Raw genomic sequence first — 13,479 nt, forward strand, 5'->3', positions numbered from 1 at the left:
TGGGCCACGAAGTATGAGTGACAAGGCAGGTGGCGGGACCTAGAATAAGGGCCGCTTCTGGGTGGGGCTAAGGGGCCATGAGTGACAGCCAAAGGGGTTGGCCTCAAACGTCCTTCCTGGCGCTCTGTAAGGAATTCCTCTTCCGGGCGAACACCGTGGGCTTTGGGCATTTCGTGCCCCAGGATGTGGTGGTGCAGAGTTATCAGGCCCGCTGGAAGGAGATTTCTATCTTCCAGTCCACCGGTCCCATCCCGTCCCATTGAAATCCAGCCGAGGGAGTCCACCTGACCCTGATCGCGCTACGGGGTGGTTCCTAGGGCCAGGAAACCCGCCATTAGCGACCGTCCCCGTGGCAGCCATGGTTCGGCGTCATTTCTGACCCGGCCCGCCTGTCCACGGTTGCAGAAGTGCTTTTTGGACTGGCCTCTGCTGGATCTGCGGGTCTTCGCGAGACGTCCTCCGAAGCGCTGCCGCCCCGGCACCTTCACTCTGGCTCTGCCCGTCGCTATACAGGCCTCAGTGTTCCGGAATCACGGCATCTCCGGAGTCCGCAGGTTAGCATGCTTTCCAGTTGGTGAGAGGAGCAGGCTTAGCCCCTCTGTCCTGACCATGCCCACTCTGTTCACCGGCCCCTCCCTCCGACCAACTGGCCGCACCCCCTTAGTGCCTCCGTTTCCCTACTCTTCTCTGGGCCCCTCTTTACACGCAGTCCCCGCACCTAAGGATAAGCTCCGCCTACTTCTACCTTTCCCTGATCCTCAGTTCTGTGCTCCGACAACCCTCATCTCTGGCCCCGCCCCTCCTGTCCCGGGTCTCCTAAAGTTCAAACTGCTCCAGGCTCCCCATGGGCCATGACGCTTTGTCCAACACCTCTTACTACTTTCGCCTTTGGGTCTTCCATGAGGTCAGGGTCTTCCTGAGTGTCTTCTCTGGCCTGAGGGCTAGGAGTGGGTCCTGCATGAAACCTGAATTGGGCCGGGGCGGAGGGGTAGTCAAACCAGCAGGATGCTGAGATCATGGCTCAGGTCTTTGTGTCTGGGCAGAATCTCGGGGGCTCCCTGGATCTGATCAAGTGCGTGAGAGGTGCCCTTTTCTATATGGGTTTCCACTGCGGGGTCTGAGCCGCAGGGAGGCTGGAAAGGGACAGATCCCTCTCACCTCCCAACCCTGCTGTTTCTTCAGTCTCAGCCTGCATTGACACGTAGGGCCCACTGCAATGAGTGGTGTGTAATACCCCATCCGGAACCCCCCTAGTGCCCACCAAGTTTCCCGGGGAAGACTCCTACTCCTTAGACCTGGGGAGGCCTAAGTGACCTGCCTTATAGGACAGTCTGACGATTCCCAAGCTCCAGACCTTGAGAGGCTGCCTGGCATCACCCCCCAGGCAGTGGTGCTGCCCTATATCAAGCTTGAGCCACCAGGGAAGCTGTCACCATCAGCCCTGGGGGCTGGCTTCCCCAACAGCTGTTGCTTGTCACAGTATCACCCCACATCTGGGGCCTGGAGTTCCCACGGAGGTGGGGGTGGGAGAGGGCAGAGAACAGAAGGCTCGAGTTCTCCAGATGTCTTCCCTTGGGAGGCCCTGTGAGACATGGGGAAACTGAGGTCCAGACATAGTGTCACTGCAGAGCAGCCAGCACTTATCCGCCCCTGGAAAGGTTTAGACTCAAGGTGTGCCCTCCCCAGGTGGCATGAAGGAGGCTCTTCCCTCATCCTTAGGGCTACTCTTCAGGACACCCTGGATAGCATCCAGAGGTAAGGTGGTTCTCTTGGGGTTCTCTCAAATCTGGAATTCTCTGGATCATAGGGAAGGGGGAGGAGCAGCCCCAGAAGTAAGCATGGCTAGTTCTGGGAGCTGGGGCCCTCTTGGACACCAGGAGACTCCCATGCTGCCTTTTCACCTCCCAGAATGAAGGTGACATGCATCCTGCCCACTCCAGGGTCTCTCTAGCACCAATTCCTGAGTCCCTGCCCCGCTAGGCTCATCTGCCCCCAGGGAACTAAGCCCTTCTTCCAGACACTTGCTAGACTGGGTCTCTCTGGCTTCACTGGGCTACCGGAACCCTGATAGATGGGTGGGTGCTCAGCACAGATCATGGGCCAAGTGCTTGGAGAAAGCTCTGGCCCCTGGCCACAGAGGGCACCCACAGCCTTCATCCATCAGTCCACCAGCAGTATTCTAACAATCCCAAGTCACATCTGCTGAACTCATGTTCTGCTCCATTAAACTACGTCACTCCCCTGCTTACCTTTGGTGGCTTCCCATCTTTAAAATAAAATCCAAGATTCACAGTGTAGCCTGTGAGGCCCTGATTGGTGCTCCAGCCCCTTTCCAGTGCTCTCTTTTGCCCCTTACACTCTGGCCAAGATGGCCTCTCTCTGTTTGTTGAACACACCCATGTTTTTCTGCCTCTGGGCCTTTGCACAGGCTTTTCTCTGCTTGGAACAGGATTGCAAGTCCTATAATGACAGAGACTGTGTTTTGTTTTGTTTGTCACTACAGCCCCAAGCATTTAACCTGTTAAACAATAGATACAGAGTAAATACCAGCTGTAATAGGTCTTAATAAATAATTCTTGAATAAACGTGCCTGATGCTTTTCTGTTGACTTACTTAATCTTTACAACAGCCATGCAAGGTAAGAACTATCATTAGCTCCCTTTTACAGAAAAGAAAACAGAAACTCAGGGAGGTTTGGCCATTTGCTGAATGTCACACAGTTAAAATTTGAACCCCAGAGGGAGGCTTTTTTCACCTCTCCTTGGGTATGGGGGCATGAGCGCCAGGTGGTACAAGCCAGTTCCCAGATTCTAGATGCTTGTAGACTTACTGGAGCAAGGGGATTTGGGTCTGGGCTGGAAAGTTGGAGAGACTTGGGTCCTCATAGGCCCTAAGAGAGCATTCTGGGTGGAATAAACAGCAGTGAGCAAAGCTGTGGAGGTGGGAAGATTCACCTCCTGGGACTACTGAACTCAGCGGACTGGGCCAGCCCTGGACACACAACACATCCAGCTGGTCCCAGGGTGCTGTCAGCTGGAGGTCTCCGGAGGCAAGACCCCTGTGGGCAGGGAAATTGAGGCGGGGAGTCACTGTGCACTCCCTCTCCCCAGGCTGTGGCTGGGAGCCCCTGGGGACGCGGGCTGGGCGCTCCCAGGCCCCTCAGAGGCGGGAGGTTCCCACGCAGGGGCGGCCCTGGAAAGGGTTGTGGGGCGGGCCCCGGAGACGGGCGCCAGCGCTCCAGTCCCTCTGCAGCCGGTTCTCCGTTACTTGGACCAGCTCGGGTCGCTCTCTCCTTCCTGCCTAGCCGGGAGGTGAGTGGGTGGGAGAGCCGGGGCACCCCAGCCCCGCCGGTGGGGGATGTGGTGGGAGACGCGGCTGGGACTCTGGCTTTCACCACCCGGTGAGGGCCCGTGGGGGTCGCTGCTATAGAAGAGGGTCGGGGGGTGGGGTGGAGTGGGGGGCTACAGGCAGCTCAGAGTTGAGGACTCCTGGGGAAGTCTCCTCTGTCCCCATATGGGGCGCGGTCTCTCCTCAAATGTAGATTACTCCCCTCTCCCCATACGTGGAGCTCTTCCACCGACTTATCACCGATGGGGAGCACTTCCTTGCCAGATGTGGAGCCCCTTCCCACTTACCACATGTGGTAACTCCTCCCTCTCTCTAATTATTGGGTGCCGCTCGCTATCCCTAGATATGGGGGCCCTTTCTCTTTCCAGAAGTGGAATACCCCTTTCTTCTTTCCAGATGTGTGCCCTCTTCCCCTCTCTGACCCAGTTTGGTCCTTGTCCTCCTCTAAATCCCCTCCTCACCCCCCTGAGATGCCAGCCCCTGAGATTTTTCTGAGGATGGTTGGGGTTGGGGTTGGGGTTGTGCTGGCCCATCACCTTCCCCCACCAGGTCCCACAGAACAGGCTCTCCAGGCACGTAGGCAGCTAATTATGGGGGAAAGGGTGGGGGCCAAACCATCTGCAGGGAACCTTGGCAGATGGCCCTGTAGCAAAGAGAGTCCTGTTCCCTCCCTACCTGGACCCCCACCCTGTTTCCTCTGGAGATAAACAGCTGAGGGAGGTCTCCCAACACAGCCACCCTGAGCTGGGGCTGGGACCAGAACCCAGGCCCCCAGCCCCAAACTGTTCAGACCCTGCCTTAAGAGTTAGGCCTCCTCCCACTTCTCAGATGGTAAATTGAGGTCCCAGGAGGCGGCTCCAAATGTCTAGGACCCCCATCAACCCCCACAGGTATATCATACAAAATTAGAAAGGTCAGGGACAGGAAGTGACCTTGAAATTCTGGGACCTGCCCCCACCACACCTGTGAAAAAGGTGTTTGAGTCCTGAGCGGACAGGCAGGGGCCAATGTGGGAGCAGGACTCATCCACACACGCGCCCCAGATGTCCTTCAGAGCAGCCTGGAGCTTGGTGCTGAGAAAAGGAGGACTTGGAATTCGAGGGATCCACAGCCCAGGAAGCACTGGTAAGACGTGGACACACTCTTCTCTAACCTAATTCCAAGGCCAGGGCCAGGGGTCCTGTCTGCAGGCTGGCCTGGTCCCTTCCAAGCTGCCCTGGGCCTGCCTGGAACCATCTCCCACAATCCCACTCCTTGGTCTGGGGCCACGTTCCTCCAACAAATGGAGCCTGGGGGTGCCCAGACAGCAGCCCCCTCTGTCCAAGTTTCCTCAGGGCCTGACCCCCAAACTTCAGGCCCCTCAGGCCTTTGGGTCCTGAAGTGGAGGGTGCTGACAGAACCTTGGCCCTCCTTTCCAGACCCTTGTGTCCGTAGTCAGAAGAAAGAGGCCCAAAGCAGGGGAGACTTCAGTCAGATAGCAGAAGGGCCTTCCTAACCCTGGGGAGAATAATAACAGATAACATTTATTGAACCCTTACTGTGTACCCTGAGCTGTGCTAAACATTTTACGTAGATTGACACATTTAGACTTCACAGCAGCCACATGAGGTGAATGCTGTGCTGTTATCTCCATTTCTCAGATGAACAAACTGAGGCCTGGGGACCTAGATATTAAAAGAGCCAGGACTCCTTGCCCAAAGCCATTCCCATGCTATCTGGGCAAGGTGGTGCCAATGCCTTCCCTGTGGGCATCTCTGATGACAGTAAACAGGAGAAGCTTTACTGAGACCCTTCTAGCACCCAGCCCTGTTCTGGGTACTCACACAGAGCCCTTGAGGGCTTAGCCATAAAGGAAGGCTTCCCAGAACGGAACCCAGAAGTAAAACCAACCTCCTTCTATCAGTGTAATTTATGGAGCATCCACTGTGTGCCAGGCACTGTGTTAAGCCTTTTGAGTGTGTTTATCTTGAAGCTTCCACAACAGTGTGAGGTAGGACCTCTTATTACCCTGACTTCTCAGATGAGGGCACTGAACACAGTGAGGTGAATGGGCTCATCCGAAGTCATGCCCTTGACCACTCATTCAAAGCATGCAGATAGCGCTTAACAGTTTGCAGAGCAGTTTCCCATCAGTCTTCTCAGGCCTAACATGCCCTCCTCACCTCAGATCTTCCAAGGGACACAGGATTTGAAGACAGAGGGGCTGAATTGCAGCCCTTGCCCGACTCTCTGTTGCTCTGTGAATTTCAACAAGTCCCTTAGCTACCCTGTCCGTAAGATGGAAATAATATCACTGTCTCAGAGTGATGCCCAGTCAATGAGTCAACCCCCCACAAGGCCTTAGAATGGCTTCTGGCACACAGTAAGTGCTTAATATGTGCCACCTCTTTGTTGATATTATGATTAGCGCTGGCACATCCCAGGCTCAGACTGAATTCAGCTCCTCCCTTGCACCCTGCAGCCCACGGCAAGGAGAAGATGTCTCCTTACACCAACTACCACGCCCAGCGCTCCTACCCCATGCCAGACGAGCCCTTCTGTGCAGAGCTCAACGCCGAGCAGCAGGCCCTGAAGGAGAAGGAGAAGGGCAGCTGGACCCAGCTGAGCCAAGCCGAGAAGGTGGCCTGTAGGTCTCAGGGTCGGGCTGGGGTTGACTTTGCAAAGAGGGGCCTGGCCTGTCAGGGAGCAGCAGGCAGGGAGAGCCCCCGGCCTGGACAGCCAGAAACTCCCAAATACCTGAATGCATGCATGAGAAGGAAAATTGATTCCTTTGTTCATTTATTTTTTTTTAAATTCACTCAGTGGCTTGTACACAGCCTGATGCTAGGCAGTTCTGGGAACACAGAGGTGAACCACTCGGATGGTTCCTGCCCTTGGGGAGCTCTCAGTCCATTGGGGGAACCACGTAAACCGAGATGACTTTAATACAGGATATGTGGCTAGGGTGAGGTGTGTTCAAGGGGCTGTGAGGACCCAAAGGAGAGAGAGCGATGGAATCCTGGTGAGCTTTCCAGAGGAGGGTTGCTCCAGCTGGCCTTGAATAGTGAGGGAAAGTGTGCTGCCAGGTAATGGGAACAGCATGGGAAAGGATATGGGAGCCAGAGAGCATGGAGAGTCCTGAGCATCACTGAGCAGTGTGGGGGTTTGGAGAGAGGCAGCTGAGGTGGGTGGGAGAGCAGGGGCCTGACCCTGGGAAGCAGGAGGGATGTGTGACTCCAAGCACTGCCCACCAGAGATGCCCCTTGGAGCCTGGTCACCAGCTCCTGGCCCAGCTTTGTACACGGTAGATGCTTAATAAGAATTTGCTGAATGGACAGCATCTGCTGCAGGGAGGGGGAGGCTGGAGATCCCTGAGGCCAAGAGTCAGCTGGATGCTTGGAATGGATGTACCTGAGGTCCCTTCTCCCCCCAACTCCCTGCCTGCCCTCAGTGTACCGGCTTCAGTTCCACCAGTCCTTCGCGGAGATGAACCGTCGCTCCAACGAATGGAAGACAATCATGGGCTGTGTCTTCTTCTTCTTTGGATTCACAGGTCTGATGATCTGGTGGCAGCGGGTCTTCGGTGAGTGGCAGGGCCTTACCTGGCTGCAGCCCTTGGCCAAGCCCTGTGGCCACGGCCTCCAGCTTTTATAGGGGAATTATGCTGACACTCATCTGAAGAGTTATGAAAAATCCCCCAAAGAGGTGTAGGGTGAAGGGCAGAGCATGGCTGCCTGGATTGGAACGTAGCGCTTCTGCCTCTCTGGACCTCAATTCCCTCATCTATAAAATGGGAATACTCGTGCCCACATCTCAGGGTTTTTATGAGGATTTAATGAGAGAGAGCTGTAGACTAGTGCCTGGCACATAGTCATGAATGGTGGTGTTACTGATTGCTGTTATTAACCATTAATTTTTCAGTATATTTTTTCAGCTGCTGTAGCAGAGTCTCCAAAAGACTTAAGAGCTTAAACAAGATAGAGATTTTGTTCTCTCTCACACAAAAGGCTAGGGGGAGTATGGGGATTCCACAGTATCAGGCTCCTTCTGTCTTATTGCTCTGTCATCCTTAACATGCAGCTTCCTTCTTGACATACAAAACGGCTTCTCCAGCTCCAGCCATAAAGCCTACATTCCAGCCAAGAAAGGGAAAGGGAGGACACACTCCTCTTTAAAGTCCAGAAGTGGCACCACGCACATCCTATTGGGTAGAAGTGGTCATATGACTCTGTCTAGCCACAAGGGAAGCTGGGAAATGTTGTCTTTAGCTGGGTGATCATGTACCCAGCTGACCATTGATTACTACAGAAGAGTGACTCTCAGAGCATTCTCCCTGGGCCAACAGTTTCATTTGCATCTCAGCCCCACTCTGGATCTCCTAAATCAGACACTCTGAGGCTGGAGCCTAGCAATCTGTGCTGTAACAGCCCTCCAGGTGATTCTGACGCCCAGCTGGGTTTGAGAAGCACTGCTCTGGAAGTAGGGGGAGAGGATGTCAGGGATGAGCTGGCAGTCTCTGCCTCAACTGGCTTCACCTCCAGGGGCCTCACCTTGTTTCCTCTTCTGTAAACGTGAGGGAATTCCTACCTTGCGTGAGGATGAAATGAGAGAGCCTTAGGGAAAACATTCTATTCTAGCCCAATATTTGGCACTAATAAGTGTCCATAAAGATCTTTCCCTTTTTTCACACCCACTGGGATGGAAAGTACCAGGGACGAAGTTCAGGATGGCTGAGTCAGCCTCAGGTGCAAATGGTCCAGGAAGAAGGATATGAGCATTGCTGGGAGTTCAGGCCCCCAGACCTTCTTTCATCCACACCTATAGGCACCTAAAATGCCTCCACGAGTTCAGCCTTTAGTTTAAGTATTTCCCTCCCTAGATTTTTAAAGTGAATACTCCTATCCCACCTCCTACTTCCAACCCTCTCAGGAAGCATAAGGAATTGTCTTATCCCAGACCCTTCCCAAATGAGTGGGAGGAATCTCAGTGTGTATGATTATAGTAGCTATCGTGTATTAGGGGCTTCAGATCTGTCTCACATTGTGCCAAGTGCTTTATAAATACTAACTCACTCAGTCCCTGCAACCCTAGTGGATAGGACCCGTTCTTGACAAGTAGGAAACCGGGGCTCAGAGAGATGAAGTGACTTGTTCAAAGTCAACATAGCAAGGGAGTGCTAGAGCTGGGGTCTGGATCCAGATGGACTTCAAACCAGAGTTCCTCTTACCATTGGGCAGTGTAGGTGAGGAAACTGAGGCTCAGAAAGGGGAGGGACCTTGGCCCAGTGCCTGCAGCAAGTCTAAGGCAGAGGTGGGATGAGAACTCAGCAGTCCCTGGAGTGCAGCTTTAGGGGGGAGTCTGGTGGGGGATGGACAGGGTGGAGAGGGGTCTTTGGTGCAGGCACCCTAACCTTGTGCTTGGAGACCCTCGCTCAGCACAAGGAGGTGGGCCTGGCAGGGTCCTGAGTGCAGCCATCCCTACCCCGGAGCCTTCCCCACCCACAGTGTTCCCTAAGAAGCCCATCACCCTGACGGACGAGTGGAAGGCCCAGCAGCTCCAGCGCATCCTGGACATGAAGGGCAACCCTGTGCAAGGCCTGGCCTCCCGGTGGGACTATGAGAGGAAAGAGTGGAAGAAGTGACCTGCTGTTCTCCCTGCGGCTACACCCCAGCCCCCTCCCCTGCCCTCCCCTTAATCCCAATAAAGCTGGCCTGCTCTCATCTGCCTTTAGTCTCCACTACAGTCTTCACCTGCCATGAAACCTACAATCTATACCTAAGATTAGGCAGGACAGTAGGTGAGGGGCAATAAGCCACTTTCCAGGGGTTCAGGGCCCCACTTATCAGGGAGGGCTTCCTGGAGGAGGAGGGGTTGAGTCCTAAAGGATAGGTGGGATTAGAAAAGACAGGAAGGAGAGGGAAGGCATTCCGGGTGGAAGGAATGGCTTGAGCAAAGGCAAGGGCACCCCTTTATTCAGTCAGTTAACAAATACTTACTGAGTCTCTGCTATGAGTCAGGTACTAGTCCAGGCCCTGGAGACAAGGCAGTGAAGAAGACAGACGAAGTCTCTGGCCTCAGGGAGGAGGCATTTCTTCATGCAGGTGCGGGGAGTACGGAAAATTGAATAAGTAAGGATAATATACAGTACGTCGTGACATGGTAATATGTGCTATGAAGGAACAGAACAGAGTAGGATAAAGGGACAGAGTTACAGGGGGACTCGGGGGTGGTGGGTGAAGCCTCCTAGAAGAGGTGACATATGAGAAGAGGTCTGGATGGGATGAGGAAACAAGCCTTGTAGCAAAGACAAAACAGCGAGTGCAAAGACCCTGAGATGGGGTTGTGGTATGTCTGTTGGTGAAACTTCAAGGCAGCCACAGTGGGTGGAGTAGAATGACTTGGAGAGTAGTAGGAAGGTGTGTGTTGGGGGAGAAAGCAGATTATATAGGGACCCCTACTCCACCCCCAACCAGCAAGAGAAGACTCCTTTCTTCTTGGTATGTCCCCTCCAGCACCCTGTACTGTAAAGGAGGCAATGCTCAGAGTCCAGCTCACTATTTTAGAGGCGGCACTGAGGGATGAATTTAGGCGTCTCTGTGTGGGCTTGTCTGGGCTCCCGCAAAGCACAGTGGCTAGGTTCCAAGAGCGACAGTTCCAAGAGAGCAAGAGGGAAGCGTATTGTATTTTTATGATCTCGCCTCAGAAGACACATAGTATCACTTCTGCTGAACCTTGTTCATTAAGGAGAGGACATGGGCCTCCCCCATTTGATGGGAGGACATTAAGGTCAATGTAAGATGTGAGATGGGAAATATGTTGTGGTCATCTTTGGAAAAGACAGTCTGCCAGCCAAAGTCAAGCCCACCATCAACGAGGAGAGAAATGTCCTTCAGCACAGCGCACGGGGAGAGCGTGGAGAGGGAAGGCAGAATTGTGAGCAAATGATACAACCTGCCGCAGACGTGTAGAAATAACCAACACAAAATCAAACTGACAGAAACTAAAACTGACTGCGTTAAATTGGATATGGACTAAAATTCAAACAGAGAAGAAAATTTTGACATTTAGATAGTCAAATGTGACCTGACAAAATTGGACCAATTGGAAATAATGGACACAGCAGACAACACACAATGGCAGGAAATGGGTGAAATCAGATGTAGACTAAAAATGACTGAGAGAAGAATTAAATCTTCATGGTGGCATTTACTCCATGAAACCAAGTGATTATCATGAAAAAATAATTTTTTAAGATTAAATTTAAAATGGGAAACATTAGCAAGAATTTAACTTTGGTGATAAAATAACTGATTAAGGATTTGAATTGGTTTTATGTAACTTGCTCACGAAAATTCTTTCTTGATGTATTGGATTAGTGTAATTCTGTTAAAAATAGTTGAACCCAAAACTCACAGTTGAAATAGTCTTGGGGTAAACACATTTATGAGGTCAAACCATTTGGGTCAAAATATCTTATAATATTAAAATTTTCAGTGAAAGGTGAGAAAGAAACTCAAAAGACAAGTGAGGAAATAAAAATTATGTATCTGTATGAAAGATAAACGGCTGATTTCCTTAATATGTTTAAAAAAAATCTGCCAAATCAGTAAGAAAAAAACAAGAATGCAGTAGAAAGTAAGCAAAAAATATGACCAGGGAGATTACAGGAAAAGATAAGAAATGGCTTAAACAGTTCTTATGGAAAAGTTCAGATACACAGAAAAGACTAGTCTAACAAACCTGCATTTGCCTTCTGGGTGTCTGCAATTATCTGCTTATGGACAGAATTTCTCCACCATTGCCCCTGAATTATTTTAATGAATCCCAGGCATCATATCATTTCATTTGTAAATATTTCAGTATGTCAATAAGCACCATTTTAATATGTATAGCCAAAATGCTATTATTAGACAAAAAGTCTTAGTTCCTTAATATCAAATATTCAGTCAGTATGCAAATTTCCCTGGTTGCCTCAAAAATTTTTATTTATTTGAATTTTCTTGGAATTGAGGACCTACCTTAAATCTAGATTGCAGTTGGTCATCTGAATCTTTATCTGGTTTTGGCATCATGGTAGGTCCCTTCCCTCTGTTCTCTGGAAAATATTGTCCAGAAATAGTGTTAATTCTACTTCAACCATTTGGTACAGTTCTTCAGTGAAATCATCTGGGTCTGGAGATTTTTTTTGAGGGGCAGCTTTTACAATGTAAATTCAATTTCTTTCACTTTTAAAAGACTATTAAAATTATCTATTTCATATTGAGTGAATTGTGGTAGCTTGTACTTTTCAAGAAATTGATCCATTCAAATCTACATTGCATTTACTGCTATAAATTTCCCCGTGAGAACTGCATTTACTGCATTTTATTTGTCACTAAGTATTTTCTGATTTCCTTTGTGACTTCTTTGACTAACTGGTTATTTAACACTGTGTTGTTAAACTTCCACATGTTTGTAAATTTTCCAGTTTCCCTTCTGTTATTTGTTTTTAGCTTTATGCCACTGCGGTCAGAGAAGATACATTATATGATTTCAATCTTTAAATTTAGAGACTTGTTTTATGATCTAACATATAGTCTATCCTGGAGAAAATTTCATATGCACTAAAGAATGTGTATTCTGGTGTTGGTGGTGGAATGTTCTACAGGTGTCTCTTTAGGCCTAATCGGTTTTTAGTTTGCTTAAGTCCTCTATTTCTTCTCATTTTCTTTGGTGTATATTTTTAAGATTTTTTAAATGGTTACCATGGGGATTACAATTATATACCATGGGGATTATAATTATAACCATTTAGTTTGAATTGTTACTAGTTTTGCTTCAATAACATCTGAAATCTCCTATATAGCTCTGTGCCTCCCCTTTTATATTATTTTTGTTAAAAATTATGTGTTTATACCTTGTGTGCCCAATAACATAGGTTTCTAATTTTTTTATGCATTTGTATTTTAATCATGTAGGGAATAGAGTTAAAAACCAACAAGACAATAATACTCCTTTTATATTACTTATGTAGTTGCCTTTATCAGAGTCCTTTATTCATATGTCTTCAAATTTCATTGATTTCTGCTCTTATCCTTATTATTTCCTTCCTTCCACCTGCTTTGAATTTACTTTTCTCTTTTTCTAGGATGTGAAGTGGGAGTCTAAGTTATTGAGCTTTTTTCTCTTATGTGATGTATGCGTAAATTTTCCATTTGGCACTGTTTTAACTGTGTCCCACAGATTTTCGTATTTTGTATTTTCATTTCATTTAGTTCAATGTGTCTTTTTTTATTTCCCTTGAGACTTCCTCTTTGACCCATGAATTACTTAGAGTTATGTTGTTCAGTTTCCCAGTGTTTGGACATTTTCATTTATCTTTCTGTTACTGATTTCTAATTTGATTCCACTGGTGGTCAAAGAACACACTTTGTATGACTTCAGCCCTTTTAAATTTGTTAGGGTTTGTTGTATGGTCTATCTTGATATATATTTAAAAGGCTCTTGCAAAAAATGTGTTGAGTGTTCTGTAAATGTCAATTGTTTGTTGATGGTGTTGTTGAGTTCTTCATATTGTGGGTCATTTTCTATCTAGTTGTTCTGTCACTTGTTGTGAGAAGGGTACTAATTGTGGATTTATCTATTTCTCTTTTTAGTTCCATCAATTCTGCTGCTTTCCTTTGATTATTGATTGTATGGTATACATATATTTTAACATTTTTTTAGGTGGGAGGTAATTAGGTTTATTTATTTATTAGTTAGTTTGTTTGTTTACTGGAGGTACTGAGGATTGAACCCACGACCTCATGCATGCTAAGCACGTGTTCTACCACTGGGCTATACCCTCTACCCCCATTGGTATATTTTTTTTCATTCTTTTTCTTTCAACCTGCCTATATATTTTAAGTGACTTTCTTATAGACAGCATATAGATGGTTTTGTGAATTTACTCTCCTAATATCTTTTAATTTAGACCATTACACTTAATATATTTATTGACATGTTAAGACACACCACCTATTTTTTTTTTCCTGTGGGTTCTCTATGTTACTCATTTCCTTGTTTTCTTTTTTCTGCCTTCCTGGGGTTATTTGAGTGTTTTTTAAAAATTCCATTTTAATTTATCCATAGTGTTTTTGAGTATGTCTGTATAGCTTTTCTAGTGGTTGCTGT

The 13,479-nt window shown here is 48.7% G+C and overlaps 1 protein-coding gene across 3 annotated transcripts; it reads left to right on the top strand.

The window, feature by feature from the left end:
• Positions 1 to 2,870: 2,870 nt before the first annotated feature.
• On the top strand, positions 2,871 to 9,052 carry COX4I2 (cytochrome c oxidase subunit 4I2). Of its 3 annotated transcripts, none has more exons than XM_072943585.1 (5): positions 2,871 to 3,311; positions 4,323 to 4,473; positions 5,810 to 5,974; positions 6,881 to 6,910; positions 8,832 to 9,052. In XM_072943585.1, exons 2-5 carry the CDS (start codon positions 4,356 to 4,358, stop codon positions 8,966 to 8,968), a joined length of 450 nt encoding a protein of 149 aa, XP_072799686.1. In that variant the 5' UTR covers positions 2,871 to 3,311; positions 4,323 to 4,355; the 3' UTR covers positions 8,969 to 9,052. The 3 variants fall into 3 exon arrangements, with proteins under 3 accessions (XP_072799686.1, XP_006202741.2, XP_072799685.1); XM_006202679.4 differs by having other exon boundaries at positions 2,882 to 3,311; positions 4,392 to 4,473; positions 6,779 to 6,910; XM_072943584.1 differs by having other exon boundaries at positions 2,887 to 3,311; positions 6,779 to 6,910.
• The last annotated feature ends 4,427 nt before the right edge of the window (positions 9,053 to 13,479 follow it).

The sequence above is a fragment of the Vicugna pacos genome, chromosome 19 (assembly GCF_048564905.1).
Source record: "Vicugna pacos chromosome 19, VicPac4, whole genome shotgun sequence".
Taxonomy (NCBI): Eukaryota; Metazoa; Chordata; class Mammalia; order Artiodactyla; family Camelidae; genus Vicugna; species Vicugna pacos.

Excerpts from the sequence above, each read along its gene's own strand:
- COX4I2 (XM_072943584.1), top strand. The coding sequence starts at position 4,356 with ATGTGGGAGCAGGACTCATCCACACACGCGCCCCAGATGTCCTTCAGA. Across the intron at positions 4,474-5,809 it reads CCACAGCCCAGGAAGCACTG|CCCACGGCAAGGAGAAGATG; the intron begins GTAAGACGTGGA and ends TGCACCCTGCAG. Across the intron at positions 5,975-6,778 it reads CCAAGCCGAGAAGGTGGCCT|TGTACCGGCTTCAGTTCCAC; the intron begins GTAGGTCTCAGG and ends GCCTGCCCTCAG.